The following is an 18,156-nucleotide window of genomic DNA, read 5'->3' as shown; positions in this document are numbered from 1 at the left end:
CTCGCATGGTAAAGCAGATAGAGGAAATCCGCCGGCCAGGCAATCAGGCAATCACGTCATCTATCAAAACCAGGGCCAGCATTACCGCCACAGGGACCCCAGATGTCAAAGATCAAGGAAGCGCAGAAGCACAAGAGAGTGCAAGCTCAAGCCCAGGCAGAAGAATAGCACCCGCAACTGTATGGGGTCCAGCAAGCTCTCTATATGTCATATATATCTCTAGCTCAACACGAGTCACACAGAACTGAAGAAGCCGCTTGGTTGAGAGGCAAAACGTCGTCAAACCAGAAGTCTTCTCCGGTTGAGGTTTTTTTTTTTTTTAGAACTTTTCATTTGTTTGTGGTGCTTATAAACTAACATTTTAGAGTTTTTAAAACGTTGCCCTTTTTCTTATTTTATTTCGCCATTATTAATATAAATGTCATAAAATTGATGTATATTCAGTTTTGATCTTTTGTAATTAGTTATATACATTCATTCCCCATTCCCTGCATGTAACCCCTCTGGGTGGGTTTGCAGGTCACGACACACCAACCTGTGCAGAGCCTGGATTGATTACAAGAAAGCCTATGACTCAATGCCACAGATGTGGATCACTGAATACTTGGAGCTGTACAACATCAACAGGACTATAAGAGCCTTCATAGGAAACTCAATGGAAAACCACCCTTGAAGCCAATGGCAAGCCACTTGCACAAGTGCTCATCAAATGTGAGATATACAAAAGTGATTCTCTGTCCCCACTGCTGTTCTGCATATACATACATATATATATATATACATACATATACATATATATATATATATATATATATATATATATATATATATATATATATACATACATATACATATATACATACATACATACATACATACATACATACATACATACATACATACATACATACATACATACATACACATATATATATATATATATATATATATATATATATATATATATATATATATATATATATATATATATATATATATATATATATATATATATATACAGCACAGACCAAAAGTTTAGACACATCTTCTCATTAATTTGAAAGGAAAAGTGTGTCCAAACCTTTGGTCTGTACTGTATATTTGGTAAGAAAGGTTCTTGTGTTAAAATGTTTTTCCACAAGCTTTTAAAATGGTGCTTCAAAGTATCCCGATTTGTTGTTTTAAATGTGCATAAATAACTGATTTGTTTGTCACATTTCATCATTTAAGTTTATTTTTTTAAATTAGGTGATGCTATAACTGTAAGATTAACTTGTTATTAACCATTCATGACATGGTTTATCAGTCTTCCAAAATGTCAAATGACCATGTCTAAGGATGATTCAATCTATTGCCAGAACTGTTCATAATTTAATAAATTACATCTTCTTATCTTCTGCTGCACAGCAGTACCTACTGTCTGTTCAATAGCAAAGTTCTTTGGTTCTTTTAGCATTAAAAGTTGCACACCCTCCTGTTAATTGTTGCATTAATGAAATGATTCAAAGTACACATACACACTTTTAAAACAAAGGGTAACTAGTGATCTAAGTATCAACTCAGAAGAGTTTGGTATATTTACAATGAACCCACATGAGACTTTAACATCTGGTCCACAGATTTCAAATGCAGCTATAATTGACATGAAAAAAATATTTCAAAGTCAACTATTGGTGGAAAATGTATCTTTAAATTATTCTGATCTGCAGAAACAGTGTCATAGAAAATGATAGTTTTCTTTAATTTTGTTTAAAACTTCATATCATAATTAAATTACCAACAGAAGTGCTTCAAAAATAGATTACAAAAATGATTGGAGTGGGACTTCAAAGAGCCTATGCCAAATACCATTTAAAACCAACTTTGGAGCTTTTAATGGTATTATATTAATTCCTCGCAAAAAATAACCCCAAAGTGGTATTTTGATCCATTCATGCATTACTGAGTATTCCTTTTAAACCCTGCACTCTGAACACCAAATCAAATCATATCAAACGTTATTTATAAAATAGCGCTTCTCATGCATTTGTGCAGCTCGAAGCGCTTTAACATTAAAAACAGAAAACACTGTACGTGGATCACTGAATACTTGGAGCTGTACAACATCAACAGGACTATAAGAGCCTTCATAGGAAACTCAATGGAAAACCACCCTTGAAGCCAATGGCAAGCCACTTGCACAAGTGCTCATCAAATGTGTAGGAGCACGTGATGCTGTAGGAGCACGTGATGCTGTAGTATCGCGAGAGCCGACGAGAGGAGTGTGGTGAGTTTACTTGGCGGCGCGTAAGTTGTGAACAAACATTTTTGATTTATTTAATTACACCGCCATATTTAAATAATCCAGAAAGTTTAAAAAATAAAAATCTGAAAAAGTTTGTCAAGCATTTGCCAGCCTGGATGACCTGGAGGACCTGGAGGATCTGGAGAATTACATCGACGAGTGTTTCAATACCTGCCTCATGAAGAAATCCAACACCGCCACTCCGTCCACCAAACGCAACCGTCCCGAAGACTCCCCGGGGGCTGCCTCCTCCCCAGGCAGCAACATGAGTGACATCCTGGATTCAATTGATAAAAGGCTCTCCAGCCTTGATTGCCGTTTAAATCTGCTGGAGATCCTCCATAAGGAATTCCAAGGTCTGCGAGAGTCTCTGGAGTTCAGCCAACAGCAGGTGCAGGAGCTCGCAGCGGAGAACCAGGCCCTCAGAGAGACCGTGAAGATCTTGGGCCACGACACCGCCCGTCTCTCTGAGGAAAACCGATCCATCAAAGAAACCCTCCTGGATCTTCAGGCGAGGAGCATGAGGGACAATCTAGTGTTCGCAGGGATTCCAGAAGAGGCAGGGGAAGTCCCGGAGAACATTGTTAAGTCCTTTATAGAGGTCCACCTGAAACTCCCCAAGGAAGAAGTCCAGAAGATCTCCTTCCACAGGGTTCACCGGCTCGGAGGAAAAAGGCCGGACAATCAGCGTCCCCGTCCTATTGTTGCTAAATTTGAACATTATAAACAAAAGATGCAGGTAAAAAGCAGAGGGCGCGAGCTGAAAGACACACATTACAGCGTGAATGATCAGTTCCCAGGCGAGATCCTCCGCCGTCGGAAAATCCTCTTCCCGCTGAGGAGGAAGCACCTGTCTGCTGGAGCACGCGCGGTGGTTGCTGTTGATAAACTTTTTGTGAATGGCAAGCTGTTCCGGGACCCAGAGGTAACACCCTGGCTGTGCTGAAGGCTTTCAGAGGCGCACTGACATCTGCGCTGCCCAGAAGAAACCCGCAAACTTATTTAACTAGGAAATAATCGGATCATCAATAATCCACACCTCTCAGGAAAAGTGTTTTTTCTTTCTCTCACATTCATATTTCTGTTGTTGTTTCGTTGTTTTTGTTTTTTGTTCTTTCTCTTTCCCTCTCTCTTTTCTCTTGTCCCCCCCCCTTCCCATGTCCTCATATGTGAATCAGGTAAAGTCAACGCAACCATGGTGAGTATTTATTTATGCACGGAACGGGCGCGCGCGCATACTAGCGCGCATAAGAGCATGCACACGCGATCCCGCACACACACGTTGATAAACTGCAAAAACCTCACTTAGGCTCACACAGGACGCACGCAACATGCAGCTCACAGCCAAGACACGTTCACCCACAACGCATAGCGCTTGTCAGTGTAGCAGGTACGCACAGCGGGCACGCGCACACGGACGGGCACACGCACTATTTAGCCTTGCACTCTCCCGGTTAGAACAGCTATGAGCAGTCTTAACATCGTTAGCTGGAATGTGCGTGGACTTGGTTCTGGGCCAAAGAGATTGAAAGTGTTAAATCACCTGAATGATCTTAAAGCAGATATAGCTCTGCTGCAGGAGACCCATTTATCATTATCAGCTGGTCATCTCCTGTGCTGTTCCCAGTATCCAGCTATGTATTCTGCCAGTTTCAACTCCAAACAAAGAGGGGTTGCAGTTTTGATTAATAAAAATGTTACATTTACTCATAAGGATACAGTTACTGACCCAGAAGGCAGATTTGTAATCATTAATATATCCATTCAGAATAAAGACTTTTGCATAGCCAGCATATATGGCCCGAATGCTGACGACTCTTCCTTCTTTCACAGATTCTTCACCTCACTCTCAGTTCACTCTGACTCCACAATCATTATAGGAGGAGACGTCAACCTTGTTTTGGACCCTGAACTTGACAGACTCAGCACAGCAGCAAACCAGCGTACATGGCAGTCTGCAAGTATTCTAAAGCAGTACATGAATGATTTGGGTCTCTGCGACGCTTGGCGCTCATGTCATCCAAGCACTAAGGGGTTCACCTTTTTTTCTCCAGTTCACCATTCACAATCTCGTTTAGATTATTTATTAGTCAGTAACTCCCTTTTGAAAGAAATTAAAAGTTCCAACATTCATCCAATTATTATCAGTGACCATGCACCAGTTTCTGTTACTATTTCAAGGGAAGTACCCACACCCTCGGGTTCAACCTGGAGGTTTAATACGTCTCTGTTAAAAGACCAGGAATTTATTGAATTCTTTAAAAAAGAGTGGGCAACCTTCTTAGAATTCAACGATACTTCTGAAATATCACCAAGTATTCTTTGGGAAGCAGCAAAAGCAGTCATGAGAGGGAAAATCATCTCTTATTCAACGCATAAAAAACGCAAGGAGAAAGCAGATTTTTTAGAATTAGGAAATAAAATAAAAACTCTGGAGACTGCTTATGCTGCTTCTGCACAGGAACACATACTGGGCGACCTAAAAAATTTAAAACTGCAGTTAAATGACATCATCAATAAACAAACACAATTCCAGATACAAAGGCTTCGACTGGAAAGATATGAAAACTCAAATAAATCTGGCAAATTTCTAGCTAATCAGCTTAAAATTAATAAAGAAAAATCAACAATCACTTCGATTATGGACCAAACAGGGAATGTCACCCATGACCCGGTAAAAATTAATAATGCGTTTAAAGACTTTTATCAAAACTTATACACTCCACAGATCAATCCATCAGAACAAAGCATCAACTCATTTCTCAACAATATAAACCTGCCCAAGTTAAACGAAGATCAAATCACAAATTTAGACTCTCCGCTCTCGTTGTCTGAGCTTCATGAAGCTCTGTTACTTATGCCTAATGGTAAAGCACCAGGGCCTGACGGCTTTCCTGCAGAGTTTTATAAGGAATTCTGGGAACAACTGGCACCAACGTTTTATAAAACGGTAAAATTTATCAATGAAAGCCAATCTCTACCACCTAACATGAACTCTGCCAACATTATCCTTCTTCTAAAACCAGACAAAGACCCCACGAGTCCTTCAAGCTATCGCCCCATTTCTTTAATTAATGCAGATGTAAAAATTATCTGCAAAGCACTAGCACAGAGAATAGAAAAAGTCACTCCTCACATAATTGACTTTGATCAAACTGGATTCATCAAAGGCAGACACTCGGATGACAATGTCCGCAGACTCGTTAACATAATAGACTTTGCCACCATCAAAAACCAGGAAATGACTATACTATCACTGGATGCTGAAAAAGCCTTTGATAGAGTAAATTGGAAGTTCCTCATTGCTGCCCTCCATAAGTTTGGGTTTGGAGAATCATTCATCAATTGGATCAAAATATTATATCACAACCCCAATGCATCAGTTAGAACTAATAAACAGACTTCCAACAGGTTTTTTCTTGGAAGAGGAACTAGACAGGGTTGCCCACTCTCCCCCTCGCTTTTTGCAATATTTATCGAGCCTCTAGCTGCAGCAATAAGACAGAATGAGAGTATTAAAGGAATTAAAACCAAACACAGCCATCATAAAATTAGTCTCTATGCAGATGACATATTACTGTTTTTAAGTAATATACATTCTGTAAATGAAACGGCAACAATCATTAATGAATTCTCTTCTATATCAGACTATTCCATTAATTGGAATAAATCTGTTTTATTACCACTGAACAGTAATGCGGAGCAAGGACTCACAATACCAGTTAAATCAGGCAATATAAAATATCTAGGTATTTATTTTTCCCCCAAAATATCAGAACTGGTGCTGCTAAACTACACCCCATTACTGAAAAACATACAGGACGACCTAACACGCTGGACCAACCTGCCTTTGTCCCTTATGGGCAAGGTAGCCACGGTTAAAATGAAAATCTTACCCAAAGTTAATTATCTCTTCTCAATGATTCCCACACAACCGCCATTAAAATGGTTCAAAACATTAGACTCATCCATATCAAGCTTTCTATGGAACAATAAACCTGCAAGAATTAGTCTAAAAACTTTAAAATCTGCAAAAAGCTGTGGAGGATTAGAATTACCTAACTTCCACAATTACTTTCTTGCAAATAGATTACAATACATCTTAAAATGGTTAAAAAATAATCCAGAAACCAACTCATGGTTAGACTTGGAACAGGCGTTATGTGGAAAGATCAACCTGTCAGATCTTCCATTTATTAGTCAAATAGTTAAAAAACAGGATTGTTTCAAAAGTATTAATATAAATGCCACTTTAACAGCCTGGTGGGAATTTCTCAAAATATCAAAATCATCAATTCAACCGTGCAAAATGACACCCATCTGGAACAACCCAGACATCCTCATAAACAAAAAAATTATCCACTTCCCAGCTTGGCAAGCAGGGGGCATAAAACAACTAGAGCACATAATTATTGATAGAAGATTCATAACTCCCCAGGAACTTCAAGACAAACATGGAATATATAACTTCTTGGAATATCAGCAACTTAAATCAATTATTACTAAAAAGTTTAAATACAGAGACAACGATTTAAAGCTACCAGATGTAGTTACCACTCTGATCAATTTCTCAATGAATAAAACTCTCTCCAAAATATACAAACTTTTATGTAATTTAGATAACAATATTTCACTTCCGACAACAAAATGGGATGCGGATTTGAGCATCAGCACAGATGAAAGTTTTTGGTCAGAACTTTGTCTAAACACCTTTAAAATGACAAAAAATCCAAATCTGCAGCTAATCCATTTCAAAACTCTTCACAGAATTTACTACACTGGACAGAGGATGTTCAAGATGGGTCTCAGTAACTCAGACATTTGTCAGCACTGTGACAGTAATCTACCCGACAATTACATGCATGCACTATGGTTCTGCACGCCTGTCCAGGCTCTCTGGCAGCAGGTATGTGCCGATCTATCAGTCTGGCTTAAGGTTTCAATCACAGCTTCACCGTCACTTTGTGTGCTTGGTGACATGAGTGCCATCGATGTAGAAGGAGGATTAGGCTCTATCATTTTCATAACTCTTTGCATTGCTAAAAAAACTATTTTAATAAATTGGAAAAGCAAAAAAAATATAAATATAAGTCAACACAGAAATCTGCTGCTTGATCATATCAGCTTGGAAAAAATGTCAGCCCAAAGTTCAAGTAACTTTGAAAGAATTCGGTCTCTCTGGTCTCCCATAGCTAACTCCGTGACTTAGGGGGTGGGGGGGGCATGGTCGTCGCTGCTCCTTGCCCTTCTGCCGTGGGCCGGGGTGGGGGTCGGGGCCTCCGGTGCCTGGCCGGGGGTGGTGGGGGCTCCGTTGGTCGGGGGGTCGGGTCCGGCGCCTGGGTGGGGCGGCCTGGGGCGCTGCGTGGTCCTCTGGGCTTGGGTGTGGGGGTGCGTGGTGGGGGGGGTGGGGTGGTGGTCTGGCTTGGCTTGGGGGGGTGGTCCCTTTGCCTGTGCTGGGGGGGGTTGACGGGGGGCGCTGCTCGGGGGGGGGGGGCCCAGCGGCGCTGGATGGGCTTCCCGTCTACACCTGGGGCTGGGATCGGCCCTTCCCTGGCTCTGGGGCGGGACGGGACAACCCTCTTGGGGCCCCCGGTCGCTCTGGGTGTCATCCGCTTCGGCTGCGGGGTCTGGGGGTGGGGTGGGGTGGGGGTCTTGTCGGCCCTGTCCTGTGGGGGGGCATTCTGGGGGAGGGGGGGGGCCACTATTGGTACGGGGCAGGGGGGGTTGACGGGTCGGGGTCTCCGCTGAGGCCATCGGCGGTTTCCCCGGCCGGTTGGCTGCCTCGGTCCCGTCGAGGCCTGACCAGAGCTCTTCTAGGGCCGGCGTTTGGGGGTGGGGGCCTGGGCTTGCTCCGGGGGGGGCCGGCGCTTTCTGGCTCCCCTCTCTCTGTGTGGGGGTGGTGGTGCTGGGCCTGGGGTGTCTGCGCCTCCGGGGGTGGGGCCCCGGGGCTGGGTGGGCCTGGCCCCCTTGCTGGGGGGGGGCGGGGGACGGCTGTTTGACCACCGGGGGACAGTCTATCATCTGTCCCCAACTTACCCCCTTCCTCATATAACCTCATAATAGGGTGAGGGGGTGGGGGGCTTAGCCTGCGATGAGCCTTGGGGGGGGGGTTTACTAGGCAGTGACCCCCCTCCTATGGTTGCCGTATGGAGTGGGCCCCCCCTCTTTCGGTTTTATTTGCACCTTAGACATGTAGGGCCCTTGGTAGGGGGGGTGCTTGGACATCACTGCCAGCAAGCAGCGGATGTCCTCCTAGCACCCTACCCGCCAATTTTAACCGCACCTTAGACATTTAGGGCCCCTTGGTGGGGAGGGTGAGGGGACGTCACTGTGAGTAATCAGGAGACGTCCCCTTAGTGCCCTACCCGCCAATTTTAACCGCACCCCCCTTAGTACACACACCCCTCCCCCCTCAATATATACATCCCAACATAAACACACACACATGCACACACACACTCTCTCAAACACACATACACGCACACACATTTTGCAAGGAAGGTGGGACCTAGGACCATCTGTCCCCTGCCTCTTCCCTGGTGGGGGGTGCGGGCCCCTTTGCAACGGCGGCTGTGTCCCCGGGGTGCTGGCTTCCTGGGCCCGGCGGTGCTCTCTCCGCGCGGTGGGGGGGTTCACATTACATCTGAGCCGGGGTGTTCGTGTCCCTGGGGGGTGGGTTCTGGTCCTTGCTCCTGAGTGCTGGGCCCCGCCAAATTTCCAACTGTGGCCGAGCCTGGTCGGGCCATATTTACAACACCCCTTGTGGGCCCTCTTTTTTCCCCGGGGTTCCCCCCTCCTGGGCGGGGGCGGCGGGCCCCTGCCTCGCTCCTCCCTGGACCAACCGTTGGCCGGGCGGATGGCTGCCTGGAGTGCGGAGTGGGTCTCCCTTGGGGGGTCCTGGCCCGTACCTGGGGTTGGGGCGGGGGGATGCCCGGAACTCCTGGGTGGTGGTGGGGTGCTCGTCTGGGGCTGTGGGCGTCCTTCTCCGGTGGGGCCCTGCGTTGGGTTCTCCCGGCGCGGCGGGGGGGCTGCTCTCCTGGTTGGGCTGGGGCGGCGCCCTCTTTCCCTCCGTGCCTCCCTGCTCTCTGGCTCTGGGGGCCTTGCGGCGGCCCTGCTGGCCCTGGCCTGGGTGGCGGGCTTGGTCGCCCGGGCGGCGGTTGTTCCCTGCCGGTTCCCGTGTGGTGGTGGGGGGAATCCGGCTGCCGCTGCTGGTGCGGTGGGGGTCTTGGGGTGGGGATGGCTGGGCACTCTCCCTCCTTCTTTTCACGTTCCACCATCCATTTTAGAAGAACATAAACACTCACCTGAGCACAGGTGTCAGCTCAACAGACTGAATGACTGAAATATTTCACACTAGTTGGTTTTAAGGCATAAGTATGCGTGTGAACACTATCTGTTTTGTGTACATGTCGACAGGTGGACATTTTTGCAACTAACAAGTGTGTTTATAACATTTGAGTGTGTGTGTGGACAGGCTCCGCCCTTTTTTTTTTGTTTTTTTTTTACATTTGAACCTTACCATAATGATTAACAACCAGTAAACTTGTTGCTTTATGCTGCTTCATGGTCTTATCCCCTTTCCCCTCCTATTATCACCCCCTACCCCCCCTCTCTCTAACATCCCTCTCTCTTCTTCCCCTCTTTCCTTTTCCGTCCGGTCCAACACCAAAGATTTTCAGACATGTTTGAAATTAATAAAGTTTGGCCTCAATTACAAAAGGGGTTTATTCAGACATACCTTTGGTTTGTCTGAAGATTAATAACCCCTCTTGTTAAAGTAAAATATGTCCAACCCAAGAGGCCCTCAGCTCTCATCTGTCTGCCTAGCTGTTGGACAGGACAAGTTAAAAAAAAAAAAAAAAAAAAAAAAAAAAAAAAAAAAAAAAAAAAAAAAACAGAAAACACAATATTACAGTAAAAACCCAACCCGCCCTTCCCACTCCGCTCCGTTAAAACACATGACCCATGGGCCCTTGTACAAAGAATAATGACTATGTAACATTGAATAAATGAATGAATAAATAAATAAGCAAACAAACAAACAAGTATGGGTTGGCTCTGCTGTGAGGAAACAGCATTTGGGAATCCTTTCATACCAGGAGCAAGCCTGGCCATTGGAACATCGCCACAGCGCCCACCCAGACTGGGACAACACCGGGGTCCACTTCACAGCCGTGTAGCTGCAAGGTTAAACTCCATCTGCCCCAGCAAGGGCAAGAACTGCAGCAACAACCGCTGACCGAGCCGGCAAGCCCTGGAGGAAAAGATCCCCAAAAGAAACACAGGGGCTAAAATCATGGTGAGATGCTAAAATTAAAGACATAAGATGTATATAAAAACATAAAATTAAGAATGACATGGATAAAATAAAAATAAATACATAAAATCGCCTATACTAAAACTAATAGAATAAATTAGCAATTAAAATCAACTAAAAGCTATATTAAAAAGGTGGGTCTTGAGCCTCTTCTTAAAAACCTCTACAGTCTCTGCGGCCCTGAGGTTCTCCGGCAGGCCGTTCCACAGGCGAGGACCGTAATGGCAGAACGAAGCCTCACCATAAGTTTTGGTCCTCACCTTCGGAGCAACTAAAAGGCCAGCATTAGAAGACCTCAGGGTCCGCGAGGGCTCATATTTTAAAATATTATTATTTAAATAAGAAGGCCCACGACCATATAACATTTATAAACCATTAAAATAATTCTAAAATCAATTCTGAAATTCACAGGGAGCCAATGCAGCAATTTTAAAACTGGTGTATTGTGTTCCCGCCCTCTGGTCTTCGTCAGAACTCGTGCCGCAGAGTTCTGCAATAGTTGTAGATTTGAAATAGACTTTTTGGGTAAACCAGAGAGCAGGGCATTACAATAATCTAAACGACTAAAAATAAAAGCATGCATTAGCACCTCTGTGCTGGCAAGAGAGAGGAATGGGCGGACTCTGGCAATGTTTTTAAGATGATAAAATCCTGTCTAAAAGACATTTTTAATGTGTGGGATAAAATTTAGCTCAAAGTCAAAAAGTACGCCCAGGTTTCACACACATTGAGAAGGTTTAAAATTATGAAGATGTGGTGAAATCATCTCTTTTGTCTTCAGAACTGATGATTAAAACTTGAGTTTTGTCCTGGTTGATCTGTAAGAAATTTTCTGCCATCCATGACTTTATATCTAAAATACAGTTTAAAATAGTGTTAACAGGTTCAAGGTCATCAGGAGACATTGCGATGTAAAGCTGTGTATCATCAGCATAGCTGTGAAAGTCAATGCCATGTCTCCTGATGACCTCCCCAAGAGGCAACATATGTAAATAAAAAGTATTGGACCTAAAATCGACCCTTGGGGAACCCCACAACTTATTTCATGGATTCCTGAAGAGCACGTATCCATACTTACATAAAAGTGTCGATCTGTCAGGTAAGAGTAAAACCACTTAAGAACATTTCCAGAGAGACCCACTAGACTCCTAAGTCTGTCTAATAAAATCTGGTGATCTACTGTATCAAAAGCAGCACTAAGATCCAGCAGCACCAGAACAGAACATTTCTGTGAGACATAGTTTAATCTAAGATCATTAACGATCTTTAAAAGAGCCATCTGTACTATGGTTTGTCCTAAAACCAGACTGATATTTTTCTAAAGTTTTTGGGCATTTAAAAACTCATGCAGTTGAGTAGCGACAGTTTTTTCTATAATTTTACTTAAAAAATGGTAAGTTGGATACGGGTCTATAGTTATCCAGATTTTTTGGAACTAATTGATTCTTCTTCAGAAGGGGCCTCACCACCGCCGTCTTACAGGCAGAGGGGAAAACCCCCGTCTGAAGAGAGCAGTTAACAATGTTTAAAAGCTCTGACTCAAAGAATCCATAAAATGTTTTAAAAAGTGAAGTGGGAATGGGATCTAAAAGGCAGATTGTAGTGTTTACTTGGGATACAACTCGACCAAGCATCTCCGCATCAACCAGGACAAAACTCCCCAGTGTTTCTTCTGGTAAAAACAATGCCGGTGGTCTGTTAATATCAGTGTATTGCATGGAGGAAATGTTTGATCTTATAGCATTGATTTTACCCATGAAGTGGTCTGCGAAGTCCTCAAATGCAGCATTAGATGATGGCATGGAGGACTTGTTGAAGTCTTTGTTTATTAAAATATTAATTGTTTTAAAAAAAATTTGGGGTTGTTTTTAATTTCTGAAATGTTTTTTGAAAAATAGGAGGTTCGGGCCCATTTAACTGAGTTATTGTAGATTTTGAGTTGTTTTTTTGAAATGTCTTTATGAATCATTAATTTTGTCTTCCTGTATCTCCTCTCTGCTCTCCTGCAATTCTGCTTCAGACCCTTAATGGCGTCAGTCTACCATGGCACTTTAGGAGTGGTTCTTAATGTTTTTGTTTTAAATGGAGCCACTGCATCTATGGAAGACTGAAGTCTGTTATTAAAATGATCAACAGTAAAATCACAGGGTGCAGGTAAAATTTGAGCAGGAGTTTGCTTAAAAATATCAATAAAACTTGCAGCCACTTCAGGAGTTTAATACCGTTTCCTCACAGTTCTCACTGAGGCTTCCTGCTGGATTTCACTGGTGACATTAAAAAACACACAATAATGGTCTGATATGGCCTAGTCAACAACAGAGGACACCACGGTGGACAGACCATAGGTAATAAAAAGGTCCAGGGTGTGTCCTCTGTTGTGAGTTGGCTGTGTGACATGCTGCTGAAAATCCATGCTTGTCAGGAACTGGTGGTGGAAGACCCAAAATGCAGGAGACCAGGCTTGGTGACAGGAAATAAAACATTTACTAAAAAAACTGAAACATGACAAAACTATGGGGCAAAACAAAAAGGTGATACAACAGAGCAGATGACCTGACACAAGGATGACCAGAAACCAAGACACTTAAATAGGCTGAGGGTAATTAACTGAACTGAAGACAGCTGTGGATTATGAACCTGAAAACTGGAGTGACTGACTAAATGAAAACCAAAAACATGACCAAGAACAAAACCACAGAATCCTTACAATGCTGTTTAGAAGATTTAAAAACTCACAGGCATATATATGGTCATTCTTGTCAACATGCAAATTAAAATCACCAGTAATTCAAATCCTATTGTACCTAATATGAAGAGATGATAAAAATTCAGAAAATTCTTCAATAAAACAGGAAGGAGGGGTTGGTGGTCTGTATACTGTGACAGGTAAAACAGGTGGGTCTCCAAAGAGAAAAGCATGATGCTCAAATGAACAATACTTACTAAGTAAAATATTTTCAGATAATATTGTTTTGTGAGCAATTGATGCTGTACCTCCACCTTTCTTTCCTCCCCTGATTGAAAAAAAAAATTAAAAAGGCCTCAGCCTCAGTGCCAAGCCAAGTTTCAGTTAAAAACAAACAGGTTAAATCATGGTCTAAAATCAGATCATTAATGATAAAAGACTTATTTAAAAGTGATCTGACATTTAAAAGAGCCATCTTCATCGTTGTGGGTAAAATCTGATCTGTGCAAGTCATGGGTTTTGTGACTGATGTGTGAATTGGCTCCTCCTAATTCCCGAAAATGAGCGTGTTGTCACTTTCGTAGAGAACAGCCTCTTACAGAAAGAGTCTGCGCTGCCAGCACCACGCCCAGGCTAACACACACACACACACACACACACACACACACACACACACACCCTCACACACACACACTTAGCAAGCATTGATCGCCAAAAACTCTTATTTTGTACGAACTTTGCAAAAGTTTGGATGTTTTTTGTTTTTGTGGGTGAAACGCTGACACGCTGCCGAGGTCAATTCTGGGTTAAGGTCATGAAATGGGCGGTAACCACAAGGAGCGAAAGGCGGTGCCTCAGAGATTGAGTCATCCTACTTCCAGGTAAAAGAAAAAGTTTGCGTAAATACTTCATGTTTCATCAAAATATTGACCTTTAGTGTGCTAAAAGTAACATTATTATATATATGGATATAGTTTGTTCTGAAAGGCTCAAGAAACGCATGATACAGACCCTTTTAACAAGTTAGTCAAAGAAAAAAAAAAGTTTTCTTTTCTTTTTTAAGTAAAATGGTTTCTGTGCATGGTGTAAGGGCTTCAAACAAGCCAATAAGTCTTTTTTTATTCCACTGGAATCATTATTGGATAACAAATACAGGATTTGTAGTCATCTGTCTGATTTTGATCTTATTGCCTGCCTTTCTCATCTCCCACCAACCAATTGTCTCTGTGAATGTAAAAATACTTACCCCAAACCATCACATTTGTTATAGCAGCCTTGTTCCCTGTAGTATCCCCTCGAATCTGGACCTGGCACTCATAAAGCATGCTATCTTCTAGTTTGAGGGATTTGAGCAGAAGATTAGCCTGGCCTGTCTGGACGTTTGCCTCAATGGAAAATCGCGTTGGATCAAAACGTTCTGCCAAATCAAAGCTTTCGTCGGGATAAAAGTAGGTAAGGATTGCCACCTGTTGGAAAAAAATAAAAAATTTAGAATAAGACATTTATGTCCATGTGTACTTATATTATTTTAATACTGACATTTTCAGCATCAGGTTGGTCAGGCTTCCTAGACCAGATGATAACTGCTGCTGTTGGGTTTTGGACCGGTGTTTTAAATGTGCAGGGTATTGTGACGCTGCCTCCTCTGGCAACATCATACGCTTTCTGAGGAATACTTACAAAAAGGGCTTCAACATTTAACCACACTGTAAGGACAAGACACAAAAAAGTCATTAATAACTATAGAGCAGATTGATTTCAAGCAATAATTCAAATGCTATGCTTAAAAGTATAAGCACTAAATAAAAAAAAAAAAACAAAAAAACCTGAATAGGCCTATTTGTCCATTTGGTTTTCTACATTACATTAAAACAAAAAATGTGTGGTGTAAAAGCCACAATTAGTTCATTTGTCCAAAAATAAATAATTTTAGAAATAGCAAACCACATAAAACAAAGGGGACGAGTCTTTATCGAAGTATATCAAAAAAGGAGAAAATTCTCTATAGTCTACTCACCAGTACACAAAAGCACAAAGGAAAAAAGCCCTCCCTCCATGATAAAGGATGAAGTTAAATCTGCCAAATTCAACTTTTGCTCAAGTACTTCTGGAGTTTTTACTTGATCAAGATGATTGACAGTGCCTGCCACCAATCACTGAGCCTGCCATTACACTAGTGAGTCATTGGTCCTGCCCATCGAACGTGTTTCTGCTTGTCCTTTCATAGAGTCATAAAACCTCAGTTGGATTCTCTTTAGTCATCCAGCAGAATTTTTAGTGATAACATGAAAAAACCCAGATAAATGTGTTGGAACAAGCACAGGTGCTTGACTGTATTACATATAGTTTTTCTTCAGAGAGTGCACACAGGAAGTGAGATTTATGGGATTTCTATGGAAGTCAGTGTTCTTTTTTTTCTTTTTTACACTGGTTTGACAAGATATATGAACAGATGCACACAACCACAGTAGAAAACCACAGAGCCGGGTGTCAGTGTCACACTTCCTGTAAACTTTTCACAGACGAATAAAGAAATAATATAATATATTAGACTTATCTTTACATTTGTAATCTTGGTTGAATTTTGGTTGAATGTTTTTTAAAAACACTATCTAACAATTAGCTAAAAGTAGTAGGCCTCCATTTGTAGTTTATTTTATCACAAACACCTGCTAAGTACAGTATGGCACATGGACCATACACCATGTGGTCTTGGAAGTATACTAACTAAATATATCTTAGTCCTAGAGAGGCCTTTGAATTGTTGATATGTTACTGAAAAATAACAAAAAACAAAGTTAAACAACTTCATGTGCATCACTGAAGGAATAGTCTCTTGTTTATGACTGTTGGTGAAAATATGATTGCAATTCTGTGAGGAGGTATGCAAAACAACAGTCACGAGTACAGTTGTGAAGCACTTTGAATTTAGCAAAGACATGACCACATATGGAGTCCTTTACTGATCATAATTAAATAAATAAATATGACCACACAGTGTGCTAGAATGTTCTAATAATGGTCTCCTTTGGATTATTTTGGTGTGGAAAAACAACAGTGGGTTGAGCTTTATGAAACTATAATGTGAATGGATATGGCATCAAATCTTGTTTACTTGTTTGTTTTTACACATATTTAATTTACACTCGATCATCTTGAAAGAAATACAAGGAATCTGGAAAACTTCACCTGTACTGTTCAGTACCAGGTATTTATCTCTGAGTCACACTGATTCAATTGATATTCTGGGTCAATTTTAGGTCAGTAGTTTGGATCGTTCAAAAGAAACCAATATTGACAATGATTCGGTTCGGCCACCACAAATCAGAATCAGAATCAGAGATACTTTATTGATCCCACACGTGGGACATTTGTTTGTCACCATAGCAACTGACAGCAGAGGGAAAAAAAGACTTAGAATTAAGTAAAAAAAAGCAAATGATGATATGAATGGAATCATTGTTAAAATAAATCGTTACACTCCTAGTTACAAGTATTAGATGGCTGCTATTCTCAAGCAATACTTTCTATAGTCCTGTCTATTCTTAATCTTATCTGTATTTTTTGGTTTCACTATGTTGGGTATGTATATGGTTGGGAGATTTGAAAGCATAACATATTTCTATTTTCTATTGCACATTTAATCACTATCAAATACAGCATTGTTCAATTGTAGCTTATAGCTGAGGACTTATCACTTTACTCTAACCTACAAAGAAAAGGCTTAAAGCACCAAACTCCACACAGGAAGGATCTAGCTGGGATTTGAACCAGGACCTTCTTGCTATGAGGCAAGAGTGCTAAAAAAGGCACTAACATTTTTTGTTGTCCTTTGTTATATTATTAATAACAATACTAATATCAGTACCAGTATCAGTAAATGCACATATGTTATTACCGTAATTTTAGAAAGCTGACTAGTTTTGTTTATAGATTTTTTTTTGCGATGTGTATTTCCAAATTCATCAGGCTCACTCTGGTGTTTGAACAGGATTCCTGCATAATTCCTACAACCTTATTCTGTGTATGGCCACAACAAAACAAAACTAAATGATCAAAAAAAAAATTGGGGTTAAAACTCACTAGACTAGACAGTGGTGCTCTGTGCAAAGATTTGGAGCAAACAGGTAAGGAGAAATGAAAAAAAAAAAAAATAAATAAAACTATAATTTTACTAAAACTATTAAATTATGTCACGGTGCCTCCGTCAGTTGCCTCCCCCTCCCTGCTCTCTGATTGGAACCAGCTGCCCTTCATCACATCATCATCCTGCAGACCTTCTTAAGGAGATCCACCCCAGCATTCTACGCCAGTCCGTTACACACTCTCTGGTGCTTATGCCTGGCTTCAAGCTAAGTAACATGCTTCGTATTTCCAAGCCTCGTACTTACCTCCTCTTGTCATACGTCTCCAGGTCCTTTCCTCCACGGGTGCCGCTGGTTCCATCCTTGTCTCCTGCTGCTCTGACCATGCAGTCCTCCTCGCTGTGCTTCGGACCGCTTATCACAGTGTTCCTTCTCGCTCACCGGCGTTTCGGTGTTACTCCCAAGACGCTCATCTGGATTCCCACAGAAGTCAAGATCCGACTCCCCTGTACCTGCTACCACGTCTTAGTTCCTGGATTCTGCCCTTAAATATTAAATATTAAACTACGTCCCCGTGTCTGAGTTTCTTCCGGGTTCCAGCGACTGGGTCTGCCCACTGTCCTCATGACAAAATTATTTGTCATCGCTAGAAAAAAACTGTATTTTTTATTCTTGTTTTTTATCCAATCTGTATAGTCGTTTGCTGTAAAACTCTTTTAAGGATTAGGTTAAAGATTAGCAGGATTTTTATTTTGTACATTTAAGAACCACTATAATAAGGCCT

The 18,156-nt window shown here is 41.9% G+C and overlaps 1 protein-coding gene and 1 long non-coding RNA gene across 2 annotated transcripts in view; one reads left to right on the top strand and one right to left on the bottom strand.

Moving 5' to 3' along the window:
• LOC105357762 (cell surface A33 antigen) overlaps positions 1 to 15,460 on the bottom strand; it is a 25,313-nt gene extending 9,853 nt beyond the window's left edge. Inside the window, exons 1-3 of the mRNA XM_023953345.1 lie at positions 15,305 to 15,460; positions 14,827 to 14,993; positions 14,534 to 14,753 (exon numbers count right to left, since the gene is read on the bottom strand). Of these exons, the coding sequence (XP_023809113.1) occupies positions 14,534 to 14,753; positions 14,827 to 14,993; positions 15,305 to 15,344 (427 nt within the window). The 5' untranslated portion in view covers positions 15,345 to 15,460. The remainder of the gene's footprint in view (positions 1 to 14,533; positions 14,754 to 14,826; positions 14,994 to 15,304) is intronic.
• On the top strand, positions 13,877 to 18,156 carry LOC111947134. The gene is made up of 3 exons (XR_002872948.1): positions 13,877 to 14,168; positions 14,625 to 14,739; positions 17,702 to 18,156. It is a non-coding gene; the product is annotated as an uncharacterized LOC111947134 (long non-coding RNA).

Source organism: Oryzias latipes, chromosome 3, assembly GCF_002234675.1.
Source record: "Oryzias latipes chromosome 3, ASM223467v1".
NCBI lineage: Eukaryota > Metazoa > Chordata > Actinopteri > Beloniformes > Adrianichthyidae > Oryzias > Oryzias latipes.
Note: the sequence above shows the minus strand (reverse complement) of the source record. Positions and strands in the feature narration are given on the sequence as shown.